General features: G+C 38.4%; 1 protein-coding gene across 2 annotated transcripts in view; it reads left to right on the top strand.

Annotated features, from left to right (window-relative positions):
- Positions 1-24077, top strand: part of arhgef39 (Rho guanine nucleotide exchange factor (GEF) 39) — a 34963-nt gene extending 10886 nt beyond the window's left edge. For both annotated transcript variants that reach the window (XM_056748727.1, XM_056748728.1), the window contains 7 exons: positions 9409-9479; positions 12818-12946; positions 15425-15654; positions 19570-19658; positions 22662-22788; positions 22866-22987; positions 23304-24077. In XM_056748727.1, the coding sequence (XP_056604705.1) occupies positions 9409-9479; positions 12818-12946; positions 15425-15654; positions 19570-19658; positions 22662-22788; positions 22866-22987; positions 23304-23343 (808 nt within the window). In that variant the 3' untranslated portion in view covers positions 23344-24077. The remainder of the gene's footprint in view (positions 1-9408; positions 9480-12817; positions 12947-15424; positions 15655-19569; positions 19659-22661; positions 22789-22865; positions 22988-23303) is intronic.
- Positions 24078-27860: the final 3783 nt, after the last annotated feature.

Here is a 27860-nt window from a genome sequence, read left to right as displayed (position 1 = left end):
GCCGGCGTGGATACGTAGTCATTTCCTGAAAGGAATTTAAAGAATTTCGATATGCATCAGTATTTTTTTGACACAGGCCAGTCTACTCCACATGATGTGCAAAGAATCTTCTGCTGTCCTGCCAAATGCTCCACGACGTTTTGTTGATGTAACTGGTTTTCTTTAAAGAAGAAATTTTGGAATCGTTTGATAGCACTGTAGCAGAAAACTGTCACCACCGGGTCACGATTTTCATGCTTGAATTCTCCATCCATGTTCGGTCGTTTTGGAGAGGGGTCCGTCGCGCACCACATACCGAGGCTCTCAACGACATATTGTAATTATTGTTTGATGTCGCACTCGCGTCTGCCTTCAGACTGCCCGAGAACTGTCAAAATCTCTTTTGTTAAGCAGACGATTATGTTGGCTGTGATTTCATGCGGTCGTGGTCTCAGCTGTTAATTAGCGTAACAGGGTGCGAAATGAACTAGAACACGCATAAGAGCCGGCGCAAATTACATGCCATTCCTTTATCAAGCTTCTCAAATCCATCTTAATTAGGCTTTTATGTCAATCCTACTTATTAGTACTTCGCAATACTAAAGACGACAAACAAAATGTCATTCTTACCATGGAGATAATTATGTCTTTATATTTATAGAAAACATCTTTATAAAAACATTCCTCAGTCCTCGTTTCTTGTGTTACGTGAAGGTATTTTTTTCATTCGGTGGCTTCTTACATTTTTTTATCATTTGCTTACTTTTCTTAATTTAATTGTTTTACTTTCCTTCTAAGTACACAAGGATGGAGCTGAATGTTCATGTTTTTTGGTTACAATGAAAGTGGATGTTAAACAGAAAGCCACATTAAATCACTCCTTGTATGCTTAAAGAGATAGTTCACCCAAACATAAAAAATTCTGTCATCATTTACTCACCCTCTTGTCGAGACCGTGTGACTTTCTTTCTTCCATAGAACACAAAAGAAGATATTTTGAAGAATGTTGTTAACTGGCCCCCATTTACTTGCATTGGTTTTGCGTATGAATTGAGGCCAGTGCAGTTCGGTTACCAACTTTCTTCCAAATATCTTCTCATAAAGGTCATGAAGGTTTGAACTGACAAGAGTAAGGCTGGTAAAAGATGACAGAATTTTCTGAAGCCTTAAAATGGCTTTGTCTGTCAGTGAATCATCTCGCAAATGTCATTCGCTCATACATATGGCTTCAGAAGATGTACAATATTTTGTTCAAGTTGTATCCACTAGTTGTATTTACAACCTGGCTCTTGGTCGCCATTCACTTTCATTGGATTGAGTTAGAAGAGATTTATAAAAATAAGAAATTTAGATGTGAACTATTCCTTTACCACAGTCTTCAGATATACCGTGTGGCCATTAATAATTGTATTAATAACGTTTTAAGCAGAATTCTCTGTTATTTTAGTAAAGGACTTGTCAAAAGGCCGTCCTTTAATCCGGTGCAGATTTGTTTTGATGAGCTTTTTTCGCATAACCTGTCAGTAAACATTTGAGAACCCTCTTCACACAAATATTTATTCCTGTTTACTTACAGCAGATGTTAATAGCGATGTGTCAACAAGGTCACCGATCCCAGCCTTTTAAAAGGGCAAGGCATTTTCTCGCCGCTTTGCCGTCCAACAAACCGCAGGATTTAGTGGTAAACACTGCCTCTAAACATCGCGCTGCACCCCTATTTCTCTCTACCCAGTTATCACGGACATATCCTCCCTTTTCCCTCGGAACCGCCGAGCGCTGACATCTCAATCGGTACGTTCAAAGACGTCCTTGATCTGATCTCATCCTCTCAGGCCCCGATCGCTGCATTTCCCATTGTCCCCCCATCGATTCTAGCGGAGAGCGAGGACGCACGGGGCAGCATAATTGTGTGATGATCTTAAGTGGCACGGCAGAAGAGCTCCATTCTCTGAGAGTGCAGATAATCAGAAGTACCGCCCTTAACAGGGACTCGGGAGGAAATTGTTGTCACTTATCTGGCTGGAGTGATGATGGATGGCGAGGGTGGGTGGGTTTGGATCATGGTGGCTACTTAAGACGTGGCGGAGGACTGTTGGGAGGGAGGATCAAATGATTCCTATTATTAAATGCCATTTACTGGAGTTTGAGTTGAGAAGATATCTTGGTCTCCGTCACTTTTTACATCTTTGTGGTCTTCCGGACCAAGGATGGGTCATAGTTGTTCAACAATTGGTTGGTGGACTAGTGAGGCGATTTTATTTGTCTGTTTTTGGTTGTGTAAGAACGTTTTATATATTTACTTCTTGTGTTGGTGTTATACAGCTTTCATGGTAGAAATTATTTCAAAATATATAGAAATAGCATATTTGTACAGGGCTTACTTAGATTTTTCGCTTCTTTGTCAGGCGTCACGTTTTGAGGCTGTCTGGCAATTTAGAAGAAGTTAAAGCGATCGTACACGCAAAATAAATCTGACCTCTTTTATTCATCCTGTATATGACTATTTATATTTAAATGTATGTATTTGGCATACGCTTTTCATAACACTACACATTTTGTTTGGAAGTATGTGCAATCCCTGGGATCGAAACCATGACATTGGCGCTGCTAACGGCATGCTCTTACCACTGAGCTACAGGAAAGCTTATCCACCTTAAGTGGTTTTGTCTCCATATCACGGAATTCAATGGTAGTCAATGTTGTTTGGTTAGAAACGTTCTTCAAAATATCTTCTATTGTGTTCTGCTGGAAAAAAGTATTTGGAACAACATGAGGGCGAGTAAATGATGAAAGTATTTTTATTTTCGGGTGTACAGCTGCTTTGTAACAATGAAAATTGTAAAAAGCGCTATATAAATAAAGTTGAGTTGAGTTGAACTATCCTTTTCACTTCCCTCAAAAAGTAAAAAAAAAAAACTTTCACGTATCTTCTTTGGATCTGTTCCACAATCGTGGAATGATCTGCAGCCATCTTTAAGAATCGGCTAAACACCCATATCTTCCGTTATGTCTTTTTCTATTTCTTTTTCTATCCTTACAAATAAGCTACTTAGCTTCGTATACCTTGGTAGGCTAACCGAGACCAGTTTTATTGCATTTCTGCATGGTTGTCCTTGTGTTGACTAATGGCTTCTATTGTTTACCTCATTTGTAAGTCGCTTTGGATAATGGCTTCTGCTAAATGACTTAATGTAAATGTAATTTTTCACACCACCTTGAATAGTTTTAACCATTCTAATAGTTTAAAATCAAGATCTATAAAAAATTCTGTCACTTCCTGGCTATTCAAAGCTTTTCCTGACCTTGACATTTATTGGGTCTAACGTTCGTTCTTGTTGGTTGATAAGACAGGCATACTGTAACTTTTCCCATTTGTACATCTCCATAATGGATTTATACATCTTCAACATTGACATAGCACTGAAGTGCCGCATAAGAGGTTAACCCTCCATTTTGGAATGGAACTTGAAGGTCAGAAGGTCACGGCCACGTGTCTTACATGCAGAGAGCTTTAAAAAGCAGAGGAGGGCCTGTGTTAATGGAGCCGAGGCATTATGTAGCTGATAGTGTCAGGCCTGTTATATGGCCGTGCTTACACGGCAGATGGACCCGATTCGGGCCCTACTTCAAACACAACGTAATGAGAAAAAGTTCAGGAGGTTTCGCTCGGTTTGCGTATGTTTGCAAAGGCGTTTATTGAACTCATTTAAAAGCAGCTTTGTAGCTCCATCTTTATAATCGCAGTTTCTTTAGTACTGTATATTGAGGTGTCGCTTTTACGTGGGAGTTGACAGGTCGCCTACTCCATATGTGTGGTTTGGTGTTAAGACGAGACCTCTGCGACCTCACCTTCTTTCTTCCTTTGATCTTGTTAAATGGGTTGCATTAAAGCTCACTTGTTTCGATTTATTCAAAGACTTGCAGGACTGCGGCCTACTGTGAAGAAATCTTTTGAAGACATTTTTTATTTAATATATTTACTCTCAAAACTGGTATTGATCCCCTAAATATAACATTACCCTCGTCTCATCGTCCTTGATAGGTTGACCTCAGGTGGTGATTGCCTACCACAATGCTTCGCTCTCAAGTACAGAGATTACTTATTGAAATTCTTGGAAGCTGTTAGAATACTGAGTTTATGTTTTGACTAAATAATTACGTTCAGATGCTGAGGAACACTTAATGCACGATTCTTGCTTTCAGTTGTTGCTGGCATCTCGCAAGTAGTTTCGTACTTTATATGCTTATTATTAAACATAATAAATCACTCTCAGTAACTGTAGTTTTCAAAGATCAAGTTTAAACAGTAATATTTTCAAATATAAAGTCACATTAGCATTTTCGATAGACAAAAGTGACAGCATTATGCTTTGGATCCAATTAGGACAGCATATTTATTGTTTAGATATTTATTAAAAGTACATGTTACTATTTTGATTGGCCAGCATTCCCAAAAATGAACATTCTTTCATCATGTACTCGCACTCATGTCATACCAAACCTGTTTGACTTTCTTTCTTCTGCAGAACCCAAAAGAAGATATTTTGAAAAATGTTGGTAACCGAACAACATTGACCTCCATCGACTTTTGTTGCATGGACACAAAACACATTTCTCAGAATACCTCTTCTGCCACGAAAGAAAGAGTCACATACAGGTTTTAACATGACATGCATGAGGGTGAGTAAATGATGACGGAATTAAAAAATTTGGATGAACTACCCCTTTAAAAAAAGTGCACGTTTTGTTATCGCTTGTGCTACGTTTCAATTGCTTTCGTCTAGTTTTGCAATGCCTTCAGGCCTTTTAAACAAACTTAACGCTCAAAATCATGCAGCTATTGAAGAGAAATAACTATGCAACATCCAACGCCATGTTTAATAACCCGTACAGTATCCTGACAGTGGCTGTTGTCTCAATTAGCAATATGAATCCTTATAGCACGTATTTAAAGAAAATTAATTAGACAGATATCTTACCTCGCCTCTCGTGTACCGACATGCGTGTAACTACCAGGTGACCCCACATATCTGCTGCGGGTGTGAAAGAGAATTAAAACGCGTCTTCGTTTCATCTGCATATTACAAAGCAATTAGCTTTGACGTCCGCCGCGGTAACTAGGCCAGCGACGCTTTCTAGCATGGCGCGCTCTTGATTAGAATATCTGAACTGTTTTAAATACGGTGCAGATTACCTTATTGTCTTGTTATCTTTTCTTTGCTTTGGCGCTAATGAGTGGGACAGGGCAGCTAAATGAGCGAGTTTCGTTTACATTATTTGGAATGTGCTTTAATAATGCTCATTAGGGCCTCGCTTTTTTGTTACTCCGCGGCTTTAATTAGATTCCCCCCACACGGGCGCCCCTAATAAGGGCATTCTTGCCTGATAATGCCTGTAATGTATTTGTTACTACAAGATGAGACAAGAAGAGAAGGAAGTGAGATGATTTCTCTTTTTAAGTGCCTTTTAATAGATGGAGGCTTAATTGGGGCTTGTTTGGTTTCCGTTTTCCTTTCATTCCTAATGAGTAATGCCGCGCTGCTCTAGTTTCGCCTGCGCTCACAAAGCCCGTTTAGTAAGGCTTCGTTTAGACTGTTTGTAGGCCTGATGTATTTCTGAGCTTCCCTTTTAGTAACGCAAGCTCATAATCACAAGAAGCTTTCTAGTAGACATCCGCAAGAAATCTTTTTGTAATTTCTGAAAATGCACTTGTGACTTGTCTTTTTACTTTTTATACGTATAGGATAGCTTAGTAATACACAGAAATTTTTGGAGAAAAAGTGTGAATGGTCTTCAATGGGCCACATGCACATCCTGTTGCAGCATTTTTGTAACTGCATGGGAGTCTACGCGAGTTGTAGCATTTCACCACCTGGCACCCGCATGTCTGCTTCGATGACCTCAGACTGCAAACACTTATGCTTGGGTCTCGACCCGATGAGGGAAAGAGCCGAGAGAAAAGATATAGACACTTTCAGACAGAAATCAATGACGGTTGTCAATGATGTCCAAGGTCATTGTGCCCCCTGAACAAATAGATTAAGGGAGCACTTATTTGGCAGAGGTGCTTTTCAGGTGGTGACAGACGTTTGACATCATTTGTGAGGAACCACGTGGCCTTTTATCTGTGTCACTTTTTCTACTTGAATGTTACTTTTAACTAGTTGGCCATTGTTCGAGTAGTATACGTATTTTGTTGTAATATACTGTTATGAATATGGAAACATGTTTCATCAGACACGCGTGACTGGCCCGAAGTTAATTTCCGGTCTGTGATTGTTTATGGTTCTGGCTAGTGGCTGATAATATAACTATTTATATTTTAATCAATTCGTATTAACATTGTTTTTAATAATAATTGTATTAAACACAAAATAAAATAAAGACTTTTATTTTACCCTACTTGTATTAAAGGACAATTTGATGAATGGGTCGTGTAACGGGTCGCATTTAAGTTTAGCGAAGTAACAGTTCTTCTGCTGGTAACCAAAAATAATACTGACTAGACAAACTTTTATCTTGCTAGCTAATGTAATTTACTTGTTATATTTTTGGCGTGTTTATATTATTGCTTTAAAACCATCTTTATTGTGCATAACAGATATTATACAATTAGGTATGATCTCTTTATTTGTACATGATGAATGTAAACTCCGATAAGCATTTTTTTCAATAATTTTTTTTTAATTGACATGTAGCAAATCAGGGAAATATAAACTCAGCTGGTCAAATGTTGTTTTTTAGATAAAGAATAGCTGACTTTACTCTATTAAATACTTGAAACTGGTGAAATTATGCGATGTTATTTCATTATAAATGTTGATTTGAGTTGATATGAGTTCAAAATTTGATATGAAAGACATGAAACGAGCAGATCTGAAGAATGCTGATATTGACCAATCAGAATCGAGTATTCCTGTATAACATAAGCATTATCATAAAGTGTATGTAAACAAACTCTTTGAGTTTAACTACAAAGGATTTTATTTGTTATTAGGCCTTGATCTTTATTTTATTTGTTAAGGACGGGGATCTTAAATGGATTCACACTCCATAAGAACATCTAATGCTTGCATACTGGAAATTATCATAAATAATACTAGATAAATGAGCACGCTCATGCCAGGATTTTCGACTCCGCTTTGAATATGACAAGCTTAGCACAATATCCCGAGACCACCGCTGTGAATAAATACACATCCCGCAAACTGACTGTTCGCCTGAAAGTGTATATTAAATCACCTCTAAACTCCCAGACACTGAGAGGGAGGGAGGGAGGGAGGGCCAAAAAGGAGCCATAAGATTTTGAAGGCCCCATATCAGATGTTTGCTCCCTTCTCCTTAGCCTTGTAGTCTCATCACTCTTCAAATCTCTCGTCAGAAGGTGAGTTTAAAGGATGTGCTCCTCTACCCCCTGCCATGGTTGTTACGGGTGACGGGTGACATGGGCGTGTTGGCGGCTGCCACCACTGTTTACATAATTTCGACATGGCCGCAGGGAAAAAGAGACTGCGGCTGCAACCGTCTTAACTTCACACTCTTCCAATTAGAAAGGCCCCCGCTCTGCCACTTAGCACGGATCTCGCAGAACGGGAATATTCGAGCTTAAATTTTCAGCCCGCGGGGCATCGGCGGGCTGAGTCACCGGAGAAAGATACATCTGTGGGCTTGAGAGGATGTTTCAGACAGACTTGAAGATGCCCCAGTTTATCTGATGATATGTTAAACGGTGGACGTAAAGTGGAATTTAATGCCAGAATGTTTTTTTCGTGAACATGGAAAGGAAATGAGAATTGACCCATTTACTTTCTTATTGCATATTACTGATCTTTTCTGATCTTAATACATTTGTCATATTATACAACCAATTACAACAAAATGGATAAAAAATTAGGGAAATATAGATTAACATTGTATAAAATAGTTGGAAATAAAAATAAGCAATTTACATATAGGGCCTACTAATTTTTTCAACATTTAAAGTTGTACAGTTATTAGTTAATGCATTATGGTTTAACAATCAACCTTAGTATTTTACTAAATGATCATTAAGGAAACATAATGAAAAATGAAAAAAATTAAGGGTAAAAACTTATAAAATTGCTCATTGATGTTAGTATGATGGTAGAATTAATTCATATATAATATTTACATATAGATTTTTTCTTTGTAATCTTTATTTAAAGTGACAGTTCTCCCCAAAGTGTATATCTTGTCATCATTTACTGTATATTTCAACCTGTATGGCTTTCTTTCTTCTGCAGAGCACAAATAACTTATTTTGAAGAATGTTGGTAACAGAAAGCCGTCGGTCCCCATTGGCTTGTATTGGTTTTGGCCATACAATAGAAGTAAAAATGGGACCAACGTTTGTTGATAACCAGCATTCTTCAATATATCTTGTTTTGCAGAAGAAAGAAAGTCATACAGGTTTAACACGACAAGATGGTGAGTAAATGATAAGAGACTTTTCATTTTGGGGTGAACTATGCATTAAAAGTGCTTTTTCCAGACCACTGTCCTTTTTTGTCTTGTTATTTTCACGAACCGCTAATTCCCAATTCCTTCCTTTAAATATATTTTTACTTCTTTCAGAAATATGTGTCGCACAGATATAAATGGGATTTTTTGGATAATAGTTGACCTAGCTTTTAGCAATGAAATACTGTACATTCTGTTTAATGAATGCGTGTGCTATTTAGCATCACGGTATTTGCCTTAATGCATTTTTAATTGATGGATTAATTCACACGTACACCTGCGTAATACCAATGCTCTTCCTCCAAACTTTTCAAAGTGCAGAATCGTATTCCCCGTTGCGGCGATACCACAGAGTCTAAGTTTTCTGAGAGCCTTCTGGTTTGAAAGAGTCCTTTGATGTCTCTAGTTGCTGGAGCTCTTCTTAAGTGAACTGTAATCTCGGGCATTAAGACTCTATCTCAGACCCTGAAACAGTGGAATGAATTACAACCAAATTTTCTCCCTTCTCAATTTGGCCCTCACCTTGTGATGCTTAATAGGGCCTCGGCTATTATAACCTTTTTGTGCGGATGACGGATTATTGAACAATAATCAACATTTTTTTTTTCTGTAGTGCTGTCTGTTCATAGCGGGCTAAGAAGGGAGTATGCCATATACTATTCTTATTTCAAATCCCTCTCGATTCTCTTTCTCGCCTCAATACAAAATCAAATCAGAGATAGCACAAAGATGGCACATTAGTGTTAATCTTCAGGCTTGAACGGACGTTTTTACCTCTTCAAAATAAAAAAACTGCAATTTCCGTTTTAATGCGAGTAATTCGATGTCGTCTCACGATGACAGCTCTTGTCCAACCTCCTTACCCTGACGCTCCGTGATCTGTTTTCTTGCGCTTCAAGGGTGTATTTATAGAAACACACGTGTTTTGTTTGTTTGTTGCTTTTTTAGGTACAAACATTTCTTGAGGGACCTGACAGAGAACACAAGTCCAGACAACCTGGAGTTTCAGCAGCTTTCAAGTAAGAGGATCCTCCGTCTCGAGACTCGACAAACACTCTCTTATCCTGTTAGCGCTCTGTGACAAAAATGTTGATAGGTTTAGCCTGTCGAGATTTTTCTGTTGTCATTATCTGTTTATTGTCAGGATCTGTATCACATTCACCCAAAAGTCACACTTGTTATGCATGTCAAATTTGCTTTCCACTCTAGTCTGTCACGTACAGAGGAACCTAAAACAAGATCACTCGTTTGTTCGTGATGACGAGGTGCGTGGCGCAGATAAGCATTGCGCAGGATACCACGGCCCGTTCAAGAAGGTGCAAACGTTCGAAATCCTTTCATATGCTGCCAAAACAAACCCGCATCTTAAAGGGAAAAAAGTTTTAACGCTGGCAGTAGAAGAGACAGCCTCCCTTGTCTTTGTGAGGGTGACAAAGAACATCTTTGGGCTCCTGTTCTAGCATTCGCGTGCCGTTTTTTTGTCACCGGGTGGCTGTGCTCGCCGCGGATGAAAGCACGGCTTAACGTAAGTCTAAACTCTCGATGCGGATTTTGACATAATTAATAGGGACCAGATCAGAGGATATCAACCGTGCGAAATATAAATAAATAAAATCGCCGGCATCAACAGAAGCCCCGATAATGACTCTTTCTAACGTCAAATAAACAGCAAATCCGACTTAAAAGCCAGTGTACACAAGGAATTATTTATGTGTATCAATTAAAATCTCATTGGTTGCTTGCTGCTTTTGCTTACAAATTAAAAAAAGCCCCTGATTCTAAGATGAAGGTACATATCCAGATTTACCCCTCCATTGCCTGTTCTTCCTCTCATTAGAGCTGCTTTTTAAACTTCCTTGCTTTTTTGCGTTTAGAGAGAGAGAGAGAGAGAGAAAGTTCTCGTACGGGCTGGGCATATTGTAAAGGGAATTATTTAAAAACAACCCCAGACAAATCATATTGTATCTGATTAGGCAAACTAGCTGTGAAATCACAAGAGGTTTTATTGTTGTTTTCTAGTTTTCTTTATTTGTGGTGTTGTTTTTGTAGCATTTTTTATGTCTTTCTTCTTTTCTTTCTTTTTTTTTACACTGTAGGAGTTATATCACAATATGGAATTTGTACTCGAAATTGCAGTTTTAATAGCTTTTTTTTACTTAATAAAACTTAAGATAACATTATGCTACACCTTACTCAAAACTGTTTGTTTTTATTATTTTATTATATATTAAATAGGGCTGTCAAGCGATTAATCGCGATTAATCACATCAAGAATAAACGTTTGTGATTGCTTAATATGTCTTTGTACTGTGCATATCAATTTTCTATTTATAAACACAATATATTTATATATTTATGTATGTGTATGTTGTAAAGGAAATATTTAGACGTATTTATTTATATTTTCCAATAATTTAAAATATAAATAAATGTTTATTATTTTTTTTTCTCCCTAAATTTAGACCTATAAATGTATGTTTTGTGTTTATAAATACAAAATTAATATGCAAAGTGCACAGACATATATTATGTAAACACAAACTTTTAATGTGATGCGATTAATCGCGACTAATCGTTAGACAGTCCTTATATTTAAACAAATTTAGCTCTGAATTCTGTTTGGGTGACACATTCATTTTTTTACAGCTTAGTAAGAATAGTACAATTATGTCCAATAATAAAGATTTTGTGAAACCATACAGACCTTAACTGGATTTAGTTTTGCATTTTATGTTAACTGTTAAATTGTAGAAATTAAATGATTTTTTGGATGCTAACTTGTGCGGTACTTGCTACCAAGTATCTCCCGAACTCCTGCGTGAAGACTCTGACGCTGTCAAAGGTTAATTAAAAAAATTTAACACTGGAGAACTCCGCCGGCCGAAGTTTTGTTTAAACATACCGGATGGCTAAAATAAAAAGACAGTGAGAAAGTGTTTGCTGAATGCGGAATGAGATCATATTAATAATGCATCAGCCGCAGCTCTGTTGAAACACAATTATAGAGAGGGGTTTCTTAAAAGAAAAGGACTGAAAGAGTACAGACTGAGGGCCTGTCATCTCTAAACAGCCACTTTGTTTGGTTGTGCTTGTAATTGTTCTAAAGATAATCGTCTCAATTAGGCAGCGATTATTTAACCGAGGCAAACGCCCCGAGCGCTGTTCGTTGTCGGCATTGTTAGAGTCAACAAGACCAAAGCTGGGTTTAAAATTAGTATCCATCTGCTTGTTTATGTTGCTTTATTCCTCTTAATGAGTCGACGATGTCTGCATTAGTTAATGAATTCTGTGAGCGGAGTTGCTGAAATGTTTTCTCTATAAATTGCGGTGAACTTAAAGTACGCTTTGAAACTTAGAAAACAAATTGGTTATTTAGATGTTTTCAGATGAAGCCTTTAAAAGCCCACTCAACCTAAAGTAAAAAGCTGAAGTATTAAAAAAACTACAAATATATATATATATATATATAACTATATTCACTATTTAATGACTTAAACATTGACAAACAACTCATTGACCTTGTGCTTTTGATGGGTAGCACAACATCCGATGGCAAGGTCTGCACATACGATTTCACCCAATCAGTGATGTTTGGAAATGGAAATGCACCCTCAACTTTCTCCAGGGGGTTGATGGTAAAATCAAACATTGTTATTATTATATCCAATAATGCCGCATGCATTATGCATAAACACCTATGGATGTGCACTTATTGTGCCACGCTGTTGCGTTACTCCTTTGACACTTGTGTTAAATTTAAATGCGTAAAAATAGGTCATGTTTTACCTCAGTGTTTATGTGAAAGGGCTATTATGTAGATAAGTACCCACTAAATAGTATTAAACATTACAGTTTACTATAATAAAGTAAGTGCAGTTCATAGTACTGAAACAACATGAAAATGATTTGCTTTGCACATTCATATTATTATCTCACTTCAAGTATGTGCTTCTGAATATATTATGTTGAGCGTTCTTACTTGTTTGCTTTGAAAAGTGCTTCACCTGAACTTTATAAGGCAAAAATGACCGCAAACTTTATTTAACCTACATTTTGGCACAAAGACTTTGTTACCTGTTACTAAACCATCTATTAGGGGTAAAAATAGATTATTGATGTGTATCCTGATGCACATTATCAATAAAGTACATAGCTTGATACAGTATCGAAAAAAACACTAAGCCAATTTTACATCATAGATGTTTTTTTATATATAAATGAGTGTTTTCAAATAATATACTTTTTAGTGTTGTATAATACGGTTTCTTTTATGGACTTCTATGATTAAAAGTGCTTTAGAGTTACTGTAAGTTAGACATCCATCCACTGTTTCACACATCATGTCGTCCCTCCGCAGAGGCAGTAAAGGCGGTTTCAGAGGTCGCCCAGCGCATCCAGGACAACGCTCACAGACAGGAGAACCACCTGCAGCTGTGCAGAGTCCAGAAACAGCTGAAGGGCCGAAAGAGCAGAATCCTGGCTCCAGGTTAGAAACTGTGATCTCGCATTCTTTTCACCAGGAGAACCGTGGAGAGAGACCGAGTCAATGGGATGAAGAAGGTCAGGTGGAAGACTCCGGACAAGTAAACCCGACTCTTCCGTAATCAGGCAGCTAGTTTAGTTTTCGCTGAGCACGACTGCGGCCTCCGACGGGAGAATTAACCGAATTTATTGACGGGTTCTCCCCGCTAATTGGTAATGGGGGGGAAGTGTGCCATCAGTCAGTTCTCGCCTCTTTAATGCTACTTGTGGAGTGGAGGTCCTTTCTTCCCCCTTATTTATCCCGGGGGAAAATGCCCACGTGTGAAACAAAGAAGAAGATGGAGAAGAAGGAAGAGAGGGAAAAAGATAGAAAGGGTCTTGTCGTGAGCGTCTTGGCCTGCCAATCTCCCCCAGGACCAATTAGAGCCTATCCTCATCTTGTGGGCCGACAGATAAAAAGCGAGTTGGGAGAAACGGGAGGGGAGTGTGTGCTTTTGAGCGCGGATGTGTGTGCACAAAGGTGGTTGGGAGGCTGGTGATGAATACCCAACGAGCGCTGGGCTCATTTCACACAGCGCCGGATGTAGGAAGGGTGTAAAAACCCGTCTCATCCTGTTTTTCCAGGATTCGAGAAATCTACAGAGGACTTTCTTTAGTCCAATAACGCTTATTTCCTCAGCTCGTTTTTCTGACTTCAGAAGCCGGTAGCAGGCCATTCGTCCGTTCTCTCCGCTTCCTCCAATGTGCCTTAGTGAAAGCGATGCCTGACAGATGGGAGACTCCAAAACCCCTGAACAATATTAAGTGGCCGGCTCGAAGATAAGGCCGGTGCGATTCTCAAAGCTTGAATCCATGGAACATTGATACGCCAGACAGACGTTTAGTTGTCTTGGAGTTTAGAGCGGGACGTTGACACTAAATAGAGGGATGGGTAGAGAGGTGCGCGGTCCTGTTGTTAATATAAGGGAATTTTTGCCTAAAAATGAACATTCAAACATCTAAATTTTGTCATCCTTTACTAATCTAATCCACGTGTTCATTTTCTTATCTTATTCGAAAGACACAAAGGGAACAATTTATAAAAGAATGTTTAAGCTGCCCTTGCCATACAATGAAAGTGAAGGGTGACCACAGCTCTCATGCAAGATTTCACTAAATTATGACATAAATGTGAGTCCTTTTCTGCTACTTAATGGCCTGGAGTTCTTGAAATGTCCGTCTATAGTGTAAGACGTAATCTTCTTGTGTCTCGTCAAGTGTACGGTAGTGATACATTTCGAAATCAAGCTTGCGGTGGACGAATTTGCATTCTCTCGAGGACTTTGTTTTAGCCCTTCAAGACACAATTCATCCTACAAGTCAATAACCCGAATCAGAAAAAACGGGGCTCCTGGGCTTCGCAAACCGCAGGTGAACATTCAAACCTTTTTTTAACAGACATGAAAGCGTAACCTATCCAACAAAGCCCCCTCGAAATTAACAATGATCTGACTTGCCATTCCACCACTTTCAAACGGAGACACGCTTTCATGTGTCTTCTGGCTCTTTGGCTCGGTCACATCAGGAGCGCCCGGCCGCTTTGTAGTGCAACCTTTAGCACCCTGCGAACCACTAGGTCCTTTGTAGCCGGGCAGAGGTTCGCTTTGACAGGGGAAGTTGAAAGCGTTCAACATGAAGAGGTAATCTCCAAGTTCCCGGTCTTTGAACTGAGCCGACGAACCTTCCTCGGATGTGTCAATCCAGAGTGGGGTAGAAAACATGAGGAAAAACGTATTCACGTCCGATCGCTTGTTTTGTTGTATTAAACAGAAATGGGGATTCTTATTTAGTTGTTTTGTTTTGATATTATTAGCATTGTTTTGTGTTCAAATCGATTATCCGACTAGTCTGTCAGGCAACCTAATAACAAATACATTTGTGAGTTTGCAGCTCTAGAATCGAGCGTAACCATTCCCTACATAGAGCATAACCATGTAAACGCCCGTAACCAATTTAAAGACGCCAAAGAAACTATTAAATCCAATCTGCACACGCCGCCCAAGAGCATCACAGGATGTGTCCTCATTGTTGCCTCGTATTAAACCTGTGGCATTTTAAAAAAGCGGTTTGACCCCTACTTGATCCCCTCCGCTAATCATAGAGTGCTTGTCTGTCGCTCAGAGCGTCCGTTCTGAGCCCCGCGCGCTCGCTATCGTCGCGGCCACAGTCGCCGTGGTTCACCGGGGCAATTAAAGGAATCAGTAGCAGGAATGAAATTTCATCTTATCTATCCAAATGTCAGCATCTAATTTAGTTTCCATCATGCAACTGCCAATCACTAAGGAGGGAGATTGCTTGCCTCTCCTCAACTTAAGTCATGTAAACCTCCTGCTTTTTTTCCTCTGGGCGAAATCGACTTTTTCTCTTTAATGTTGTAAAAGCGGCTACAATAAGTATGTCCTTAATACGATCTTTTAAATTCTCTCTTATCGTTTTCTCGTAGGGAGGTGGTACATTCGGGAAGGCTGGTTGAAGATAGTGCCCCCTAAAGGCACGGAGGCCAAACCCAAAATGTTCTTCCTGTTCTCTGATATCCTGCTTCAAGCCAAACAGTTCAGTCCCATACACCCAACCAACGGGGGCAAGTTTGCCTGCCAACGAATCTACCCGCTGAAGGAGTGTACTGCGGATAAAGTATTTGGCCACACCAAAAGCCAAGGGGGCCTTATTAGTGTAAGTGTAAACTGTAAACTTATTTGTATATTTTTGGGATGCATGTGTGATTGAAGAATTGAATATTTTTGTAGAGGTGTTTTTTAAAGATATGCCTAAAGTCAAGAGTGTAAGTCTTGTGCTATGAGAGTCTGAAAAAAAAGAATGCAGTCTATCTATTGACACAAATGTGATATAATATACTCAACTCATCATTGTGTAAGATCTCTATACACCTCTGAAGACATGGTTATGTTTTTATTACCTTAGAATGAGCTATTTCTATCTACTTACAGCGCAGGTCCGCTTGCATGGAATTCGCAATGTTGTTTCTACAGTAGCCCTAAACGGACAAACTGCTCTACAGAGCATGTTTCATAAATACGCTATCTCCTTCGACAAAGAAGCTTAATGTGACGATATCTTTGCCTTGTGTCAGTTGCCGTAGTGCTTCACAAGTGAGGGGGTAGGCTTGGGTGAGCCATTAGTTGCAATTCGCAACCTCAACACTAGATGCCGCTAAAATGTCCTGGTCCTTCAACGCATTTTACATTTACATTTAGGCATTTGGAAGACGCTTTTCTCCAAAGCGACTTACATTGCTTTATCCTATACATTTATATGGGTATTTGCAATCCCCTGGGATCGATCCCACAACCTTGCGTTACCACTGAGCTACAGGAAAGCTTTTACAGGAAAAACATTTTGAGTCATTTGAGATTGATCTTGTGGTAAATAAATAAAAAGGACTTGTTTCCTCTTGTATAGACCATTTCACTTTAGATATAGATTTGTGATGTGGGTTTTTCATCCAGCAATATGTCAAGATTTACACTTGAATAAGAAATTGATAAATATTATATTGGTGTATTATTAAATTCTCATGGTCAGATCCATGCCTTTTTCCAGGCCTAGTGTCGGGAAATGGTCGAAATTATATATTGAAAGTTACTATTTTTCCATAGGCAAAACTATTTAATTAATCTGAACCGCATGTCCCTCCCCACACGAAAACGAAAAGCCATCAATTCATCATTCTTCCGCTCGCACTAATTACTCGAGGTCCTCGTAAGGCTTCAAGTTTTAATGTCTTGACACCGCTTGATCTCCTTCCAGGTCTCATTGCTGCCGCTGTGTGACAAATGATGTCTAAACGATCTCCGCAATCTCATGAAACATTCAGACGAGTGTATTGCACACCACAAGGCTGTTGACAGAATTTGTCATTACTAAAGCGTTCAGTTATTTGCTGTCCCTGTTGAAAAAACAGCATATGTCGGTTAAGTAGGTTTTGAAGCATGGTTGCTGGTTTGTGCTGGTTTAAGCTGGTTTATGCTGGTTTGATACATCTGCACAATAATTAATGCTTGAAAACGGTCACGCACATATAATTTTGAAAAAGTAAAAAAAACATTTTCCACTGATACTATACTTAATGTCCCTGATATACAAAGCTTTCATGTGACATGCACTTTATGGGTGCACTGAATAGACTTAACAAGGCTCTGATCCGCCCGCCCTGAAGAACTCTGGGTAAGCGCTTGGATCTCTCCATCAGATTCGATCAAAGATCTACTCTTCCGCTCCACCGCTGAATGCATCTTCTCGAAACCACTGTCACCAGCCCGCTTTCATCCGCCCGAGCTGTGGGCAGAGGCCGCGTATTATCTAATGGCTAGAAATGGCAATTCATTAGCCTGATATCCCTCCTAGGCCCCAAATGCATACTCAATAGCATTAGGTATAATTTCTCATAAGGACACATTATTGATCCGCGTTCCACCCGCCTCCCACCTGGACCGGAGAGGAAAGAGCCCGTCAGCAGTCTCGTGCCCCTCCCCGACCGGGCCGTGAAGAATTAAAGCAAAATTAAATTTGACAGCTGGAAATGCCATGGCAATCTATATGCAAAGTTTGAAAGTAGTAGTAGTAGAGGAAAGGATAGAAAATGTGCTATGAACATTTTAGCCCTCTCTCTCTCTTTCAAGAGCCTCCATTTGTCTAGATGAGAGAGTGTTTGTATTTGGATAATTTTTCGCCCCTTCTCTATTTCTCATTGCACATCTCCGCGCCCCCCTGCCTTTCGTCTCGCCGCCTTCCTCTCACAGATCCGACTCTTTCTTCCTCCACCTCCTTGAATATTATTCTGCATCCATGACCGATTCCCTTTGATGTATAAATAATCAAGTGAAATTATGTGAGTTGGAGAGGCTCCTCTCGTCGGCGTTCTTATTATACAAAGTAATTTCTACCTAAGAGGGTCAGATTTCCTGACAAATCCCTAATTAAAGCGTCGCGGTAAAAGTGGAATCTATTTGTGCGTAAACCGGGCCACCCGTTCCCCCCACGTGGAGCACCCCCAATACCATGCTCCGCCTCGCTTACTGAACTCTGTAATTAGATAACACTTTTGATGATGGTACATTTGAAATCTTAATCTATTTAATACATAATGAGAAACAGCAGCGTCGTCCCCCTTTCTTATAATATATATAACCGCAGCGTTATTCGTTTTTACAGGTGTCCATTAAAAACCTCTCATTACGATTCTGTCCCCAGCGGTAATAAAGATTAAAACCGATTATTGATATGCTGTCCGTAACTGCCGCGGTTTTCTCCGCTCCTGTGGTTTCAGGTAAATGCGAAAGGTCATTTAATACTTTCAGGGCCCAATTGTAATGCACTCTAATGGGCCCCCGCCGTAATTATTGCCGGGATAAAGCCCTCGTCTCTGTTTGGGGTTGGACGCTTTCCGTTGTCTTGTTTGACATGTGTAATCTAGCAGTGAAGTCTCCTCAGCGCGGATGAGAGATGGTAATTGCTGTTGATTCAGGGATGAGCCATCTGACGGGGGAGGAGAACAGGGGCCGAGCTGGAAAACTTGTCCCGGATGTGTAGATCGTCGCCAGATTAGCAGCTGAGAGCATCAATGGGCACATCTGTGGATCTTTGCTCGAGTCTTTTTCTTTGGGGTTTGTTTCGTTTCAGTTTATCTGGTGTGATGATCGGTTTGGTATCTGATGTGCTTGATACTTATGATGCTGAAGATGTTGATTTTCTCGGTGGCCGATGAACTGGTCGTAATATTTATAAATAAAATGTGTTTTTTAAGTTTAGAGCTTTTCATCATTTGCAGTGTATCAAAGCAGCTGTAAAGGAAAAAACATGTTAAGCAACATCAAATAAATACACATGGCGTTAAAGAATAATATGAAATAGAGAAAACGAAAGAAAATTTAAATACTAATTTAATACTTAAACAGTATATACAAATACTGTATATATCGCTGCGGTCCTAATATCTCCATATTTTGTGGTTTTTATTTTTTGTCACACATCATCATTATTAGTCACCCTTTATATTCGTCACTGAGTTTTGCAAATATCTAATCAATAAAAAGTATTAAAAAGTGCTTGTCGACACAGTTTGTATTCATTTAAAAAGTAAAGCAAAGCAAATTTGGATTCACTAGCATTCAGGACTGAACTGATACACACTATATTAAGTCTCATTAAAAGTGTTCTGTATATCTTGAGGAAACAGTTTTTATAAGAGTAAAGGGGCTGTTGCCACATTGATTGTTGGTGAAAGGACATCAACGAAGTGGTTCATGGGCGCCATCTAGTTGTCTGGTTAAATTGTGCTCAGTAATGCAAGTCAAGTCAATGAGAATCAGTGTAGTTTAGGCATTTGGTAGATCATTTTATCCATAGCAGTTTGCAGTGCATTCAAGCTATACGTTTCATCATCACATTAAAACCAGAGGATCGAACTCATGACCTTGACCTGCTTGCACCATGCTCGACAATTTTACAGAAATCACAACCTCTAAAACACAACACCTCTGCGGATCGAAGATCGTATGTTTGATCGTGAAAACATTCAATCTCTTCCCATAAAACACATCACTAACTCTAAAATCTTATCTCCTCCAGTTGACTTTTGCCAGAGCCAAACTCTTGCTGATGTCTGAGGACCAGGAGGACATCAACGATTGGTACCGCAGCATCTGCTTGGCCATCGGGTGAGTATTGATCTGACACGTGTCATCTTTGAGTGACAGGTTAACTGTCGCTTTAACATAACATCAGTCCTTCGTCCTCTCACGGGGGTGGGGTCAGAGCAGATGTGGGAGGTGCCGTTCACATGGGACAGGCCTAGATCTCAGTGCCGGGCTAATTAGTTTATCACTCTGTTTGAGAGGGATAAACTGTCACCTCACGCCGTCCTCATAGCGGGGAGATTCACACGCGTGGCCTCCTCCCCAACCTTAGACTCGTGGGAGAACAATTAGAGACGGAGCCGGACAGCATGCGGTTGCTGAGGTCAGAGGTGAATTGTGTGGGGGGGACACTGTGCGTCGACATTCCAGTCATTGTCCTCTTACCTCACCCCAATTCTCAACAGGAAGTTTTTGATTTTTAATTATGAAGTTTAGCCGTTGGGTGTTTTGCAGTTTTTTTTATCTGTTCTTTTCTTTATTATGCACAAGTTGTGTCCTCGACTAAGGATTTACATATTAGAATCAGAATCGTCACATCTTGCCTCTAGTCGACTGATAGTCGAATTGCACATGCACGCAATCAAACTTTAATTTACTGAATTTGTTTAGAACAGAATACACCTTTATAATAAATAAAAACGAAATAAGCCAGATTCAAGTCACAATGTGCAAAATAAATGTGTTTAGGCAAAATGTCTGAAATGCAGGGGAACATATGAAGGGTTCGGTTGCCAAATGAGATATCTCCGTCTTTAACATTTTTCAAAAATCATGTTTTTTTTATTGCGCATTCCAATTAATATCAAACAAACTGCAGTTGGTTTGTTTTGATTTGAGCCATAATAACAAATAAAGTACAGCTAACTAACATAATAAAAACATGATAACATAATAAAAACATGATATTTGAAAAAGGTTAAAAAAACGTGGTAATCTGATTTTGGAACCAAACTCTTCATATATTCAAAACACATGACAATCAAAATTAATGGACATTTTCTTTGCTTCAAAACTATTTTCAAAACTACTTGATAATAATGAATTATTTTTACAAACGGGAATACATGACTAATTACCTCATGTAAAGCAGGAATGCAATAAAACAGTGTTCTCCCGACATGCACGCTTTCTTTCAGTGCAGAGAATGACAAGAGTGATTTAGGCTATATTACTTTATTTTTGGGGTTTTGTTTCATTACACGCAAAGTTTGGTCTAAGTAACAAACTATGTGCATTTACAGACGAAGTGTTAATTCATATTTATATGCCCAACATTCAGTAAGTGGCAAACGTTTGAAAACTGTGCACAGTTTCATTTGCGAGTCATCCGCGGGCTGTGCGGATTGTGATGCTTCACTCATCCAGTCTCACAGCACAGAAGAAATGCAATTCTGCGCTGGGTCATAGCCAGTCCTCGTGCATATATGGTTCGGGGATTTTGGTACCAACCTTAAAAATGTCCCATTTCTTTACGTCATAAATAATATTTTTGAGGCGCAGTGCATGCTGGTCTGCCATGCCACCGCCTGTATAACCAAAATTACATGATCCCCATTGCATAACACCTCTGCGAAGATTCGACTGATGGCGGGAATACACTAAAAGACTTTTGCTCAGATTTTTGCCTAGATTTTCAGTCTGGAGTTGTTGCAGAGAGTCTGCGCCAGTCTGCAGATATTTTCATCTATTGTTTTCTATGTAAACGTTCAAAAAGACTGCAAGTGTATGATGTCTAGTTTTTTTTTTTAAATCTGTTCAGATTTTAAAAGTCTTGTAGTGTATTCCAGCCTCAAGATTAGTATTCGAATCAGGCTCCTCCTATTGAATCTTCGACTATTCGGGGTCACCCCTATTATGAACTAAGCTTCTAAACACAGGCTACACTATGTTATTATTATATCGTATGTAATATAACTTATGAAGTCAAAAAAAGAGCTGTTTTCCCTAAATTATCATTTGTTTCTGGGCTGAACATTTTGAGGTTTAAAGTTACGGCACATATAAATAGTTCATCAAACTCATTTATTTCTAAAGATGAAGGAAAAATCGATTTCTCTTAATATGAGCCTCTTAAAGATTAGAGGAAACGTTACTCCTTTATTCCTTGGTCTTTTAATTACCTTTATACTTTACGGCCTCAATGTCAGTGATCAGAGTCACGTGACTATTTCCTATTCTTATTTTATACGCCATCATTATCTGTAATGCAAATGTAATCGTTTCCTTACATGAATCGCTATCGGGTTCCTGTTATTGATATGGCGTCATGTTTTTGCTATTACTAGTGGTCGGGAAATATAATCCTTGAGTTTATTTTCTGTTGTTGCATATCAGTGATCTGATTGTCACCGATTATTGACTCGGAGCAGGACCACAAGAGTATTGTCCCCTAAAATCCCATTGAAACATTTTTATTAAATGTCTCCCAGTACAAGAGCAATGTTAATGAAAACAGATTATTTGAACCGCCAGTTGTCGACCGGGAAACTCGGTTGGTCAATCGATGGTGGTGGTGACATGAGGTGGAGGCAGCCGGAGCCTTGTGACAAAACTGAGCGTCTCTCATCGAGGCAGACCATCCGCTGAGACTCAGAGTTAGATACGCGTCTCATATAGACACTGAATACTTTCCTTAACTCTTGCCAAATAAAACACGCACATCCTGTGCTACAGGTATAGATACAATGCCTCCGGTATTGGATAAATCGTTTGATCGAATGTAAAATGCAGTGATCTTTATTGGAGTATATTTATTGTGGTTTTCCTCCTTTAAGCTTATAAAGGTAGAAATGTCATATTTGATCATATATTACCTTCTCGAAACCTAGAACATTTCTTTGCATAAATTACAGGTAAAATGTTTTAAGAAACAAGGTTAAGCGTTTGAAGAAATGGTCCACCAGGTGCATCAAAATGTCATGTTTGACATGTTTTAGACAAAGATGAACTGTTAATGGTTTCATGATACTCCGTTAACCTGTTTAAGGTTCAGTATTTAACAGATTGTGTTATTTTCCATCTTAGACAGCTGAAGTCAAAGAATACAGTGGTGCACAGAAGAGATGAACTGAGGAGAAGACCTATCAGATCAGATCCTGACAGTCAGAACACTCCAGAACTCCAACCAACTCGTGGAATGAAAAGAACCATGGTCAGTAAAATTTTTAGTTATGATTACTTTATAATCTTAGTAAGTATGTCGTTTTCATTTTGGTTCGTCTCATCCAGATACTGGATGAAGATGTAAGGGGCCGTACGGAGGGGCACATCAGCAGCTCCGCAACATCGATGGGGGAGAACGACCACAGCGCCTCCAAGAGGTTGAAACATGACGACGCTCCCTCTGTGAGGTAGAGTTTTCTGATTTCATAAAAAACTATTACAAAGTAACGCAGAGTGTCACATGTGTTTAGGAAACATTTATCATGCAAAGCCAATTTGACAAGTGTGATTTAATCTTTATATTGTGTGTATGGGGGTGACTTTCGCTATTTTAAATGATTAAACTAATAAATAATATTAATAATAATAGTTTCACTGTATCGCTAACATCACAAATTTGAATCGTATACTGTACACCTTTACCGCGTCATAATATCTATATACCATTAATGAGAATGTATATACCTGTGAGGTTTTCAATGATGTCTCACATTGTTAATTCAGACCTCAAGAATCCGCAGGCTCAAGCTGTGTCATTCTGTGAGGAGCTTCAAAGTGTGAGAAAGCTGAAAGATCTGCCCAGGAGACACAGATGAGGAGAACATCCCAGAGGTGATTTGGGCTAGAAGGAATGCAATTCACTCCATAGCATTTGAAAAAATGCTTGTTTTCTGCTTGGATACCAAAGAATTTGGTGCAGTGCAGGGTTTATACAAGTATTTGGATATTTTTAAACATGTATGACATTCACATTTTAAAATATTTTTGTACCGTGATGTCAGGTTTTGGCTATGCAGAATGTGCTTGGCCCACATTTATCACACATAATCATATTATAACACATAATTATATAATGAAACTGAGTATTTATCCATTACTTACTGATTATATTCACAACACAAAGTCTGTATTATTACAGGAATACGATTTTATCATGTGATGAAGATTTTAATGACTGATGCCATGACACTTTTATTCTTGCACATTATTTGTAGTACTAACACTGGAATGAAAGGAAACACCCATGTTACTATCTATAAATATATTGCATGTTGCTTTAAGTATAATCTAACCCTACATATTAGTTATCAACTGATTATGTATTACAGTGTGTAAATTGCCAAAGTGCTGTTTTTCGATGTTTCATGTTTTGTTAGCAAGCTAAATCCTTTTCCTGTGCTGGAGGGATTTAATGACTGAAATATGTTACACTGCTCAATATTATATATTTTTTTGCATCTAAATTAATAAAAGCTCATTGATTTGGTCTTAACGTTACACTGTTGAACTTGCCCTGCAACATAAAATGGGTTTAGCAGTGTAATTTCGCCCTGAAAAGTGTCCTGAAATTCAAAACCATAATGGAATAGACTCAAGAAATTATGAGATTCAATTTATTGTCGACTCAAACTGATACAACGGTGCCCTCTATTGGAACGTTAAAAGTCCCACATATAGTGTAAAATGCACTTTGTTTGGTTGTGCATCATGTATTTTGAGGCTTTTATCAGAGGTGGACAGCACTGAAGTACTTTTACTTTCCAGTATCTGTACTTCATTTGCCTTTTTACAACATTGAAAAGCATAATGTCATCATTTCGCTCCACTACATTTTATTAGCACATGTTAATACTTAAGTACATTAATAATCAAGTGCTTTCTTAACTATTTTTACTCAAACATTTTACATGACTTAAAAGAGTGCTAGATTTTTTATGTACTAAGTATTAAAGATAAAAAACATACATAAAATGATGTAAAAAATAATTTGTGAAACGTATGGACTAAAATTTATTATTTTAGTTTTGCATTAGATAAAACATTTATGAAACATTTTAATCCTAAACTTTACAATATTCATAATTTATGATGAGAGGATGTTTTAAGTAGATTTATTTATGGATTTGATGGTGGATATTCAGTGTAGGCTATAGTTATTGAAGATAAATATTTTGCATCTTTAAATTTCTTAAATTGTTTTGTTTTAAACAAAATATACTTTTTAAGAAGCATGTTTATTGGGTCCTTTTGGCGCTCGTTGGAATCGGTGTTAACCTTGCTGCTTTAATTGTGTTTTATTCCCAGTGAACATGCATACTAATAAAATAAAGAATATATTACCTTAAAAACACTGTAAGTAGCGTCTGCTATGCATTTAGCTTTTTTAAATAAATGTAAGGTTTTTTTTCCAACAGATTCTGTCATGTCTGTATGTACGGCCTCCACATGATGCACATGGACCATGGTGCCATGTGGTGGCAGCAGAATGCTTTATTTGTAACTACAAAGTGGGCAATGTTGGAAAGCAGAGCGTCAATCATCTGTTTGAACTCCAATTTTCTTATTATTGGGGGATAGAAAACATTCATATATTCTTGTTCTGTCCTTTTTGGCTTTAAACATCAGTGCTTGCTAATAAGACTGTGAAGTTGAGTCTATTTACGGTTTGAAAGCAGGCATTTGGATCACTCGGTCGAGACAGATTCAACATATCTAGTTTCTGAAACTGCCAGCACTTACCCAGTTACATACTTGGCTCAATATTTGCAGTTTGCACCTCAGCTGCTCACGTTTTCTGGCTGAAGCCCCGTTCTCTTCTGATTGTTCTTTCTCCACAGTCTTTCATTCTCATGGCAGTGATTCGGGATTCAAAACACCATTCATGGTCATTGGTTTAGTTTGTGTTGAGACCATGAGGAATTGTACCAGACTGCAGTGTGGTCAGAAAGACCGTATTGAAAATATGGAATTCAACATCTAATTTAAACAAAGACGATGATTTGAATTGAATATTTCAGATTTTCTAAAATAACAGGTTTTCTAAAACATGTATGAATAGAATGCAGTGTTTTTACAATCCCATTTTTCAGGCATTTCCTTCTACACGCTACCTCGGCATGTGTGATTAATTGGTCCTGTTCACTTACTGCAAGTGGTTTTCACAGTCCATGACTTCACGTGGATGTTGATTGGTTGGAACTTACATCCTTTGGTTGGGCTCTTAACCTAAATCAACAACATGCAGAAGAATACCTGAAGAACATAAGAGCTCATTGTGACATACTTCATTGTCAAGCACAGTCAACGCTCTCTCGTGATGTCATTAACGCGGTAAAACACGCGGCACGAGCAGAACAACGTGTGGCGTTGACCCTTCCAATCCCTTTGCTTTTGGTGCATCTCATGCGAGAGGACTGATGCATTAAACGCCGGCGTGCTTGCAATACTTTTCTCGTGAAACGCATCAGAGTTAAAGATAATTTAGCTTTGACTTAGATATTCTAGATTTGGCTTTTCAGAAAGATCTTAAGTTACAGTTTTGGAGCGTGTGTAAAGAACAAATGTCAGCGACTCAGACAGTCTGGCACTGTTTACTGTGAGTACACGCAAGGTCATTTTTGTCTTGACTTGTGGTACGTCTGCATTTCTGGTTTTGTGAGCAATTGGGTCCACTTGGTCTGCTATAAGAAATGCAAGGTTTATGCTAAGCTAGCAGGCTTATCAGCTAACAGTAAGCATTCCAACACATTTAACTTTCTAAACAGTTAGCTAACTTTTGTGAAATAAATAAACAAAAAATCTGACGAAACACAAAGTGAGTCTTAATTTCACAATATTTATAGTTTCACCAATAAACTGCACAACTTTTGTCATGGAAGCAGTAAGACTAAATGAATTATGCGTACCCACATCAAACTATTTGGGATTTTGTCCTTGAGGTTCCCTCATGTTGTTTTCTTGATATTACGTCTGCCTAAAATACAGCAATAAAATTTATAGTCTTCACAAAATGCATGTTTTGCAAGAAAACAGAAACTACCAGTTGTTTGGATTGTATGAAGTAGGTTGCTGGCATAAACTTAATAAGTCAAGCATCACTACAAAGTTATACAATTTCCAGTTTAACTCGGTTAAAACGCAATTCTTGTTGACAAGGATGCTAAACATGTGTGACAGATCAGACCGGATGATAATTTAGGCTGTTAGTATACTTTTAATTTTATGATTTGGGATATTTTACATGGAACACTTATATAATACGGTCATATAAAGTACTATTTGAGGTCAACGTCTCATTTCACCTACATCAGTTTGATAACAGTGTTAGCCGCCTTCCATATCACAGCTGTTGACCTTTAAAGCAGGCCTATGATGACACCGCACTGCCACTGTGATACAGAACTCCCATAATGCATCACAGGAGCATCAAAGAGTCAAAAGGTAGGTCTGGGAGAAAGTTTCAGAGTAAAGCAACCAGTGTAAAGTGTGTGTGTGTGTGTCATGACTTCAAAGCCGCATTTGAAGGATTTTGTTTGTTATAACTCACAAGATCTAGAGACTTGATTTTCAACCATACAATTCTTAGTTGTGTTAATATTAAATTACTCATTTGTGCTGTTCTAATTGTTTCTTTCATTATATGTATTCATAATGGAATTAAAAGAAGTGATTCAGAAATGTTGAAGATAACTCGGATTATTTACATTGTGAATATTGGTATAGGCCATGACCCACTTTATTGTTAAAACTAATATTTCTGCTGTAAAAGTAACATTTACATTAACATTAGACTGTTTTTTTGTCGAGGATGGCCTGAATTTAAATCATTGGACGGATAATATATACAAAAATGTGATACACAAGACTCCTTAAACACTGTTCGTCCTTACAATTGCGAATTCGGGTCATTCGGTGTAACTTTTTTCACAGTACACCATAAACTGTAGTTCTTGTTTTTTTTAATACAGTGAGAAAATAACCTGAACTGTTTCAAAGAAAGCATAAAAATGTTTGAAAGTTTTATTTTTAACGTGAAATAGGCACTCTGGTCTCATTGGTTTTGAGAGGCAGAGGGGAGGATGGCTCTGGGTTTCAGTCCGTAGGAGGTTTGGCTTGGAGACAGATTTGACAAATAGTTCTCAAAAATAGGTTCTAATGGCAAAATGTCCTGTCTTTGTGAAAGATCAGGGCTTGGTGTCTTTAAATGTGATATCTGTTTTTTATTTGGGCTTTGATGAAAAACACTTCATTGCTACTGATGCTTGAGGCAAAGAATGGTTT

This window comes from Triplophysa dalaica, chromosome 5 (genome assembly GCF_015846415.1).
Source record: "Triplophysa dalaica isolate WHDGS20190420 chromosome 5, ASM1584641v1, whole genome shotgun sequence".
NCBI classification, from domain to species: Eukaryota; Metazoa; Chordata; class Actinopteri; order Cypriniformes; family Nemacheilidae; genus Triplophysa; species Triplophysa dalaica.
This window is presented reverse-complemented; position numbering and strand designations above follow the sequence as displayed.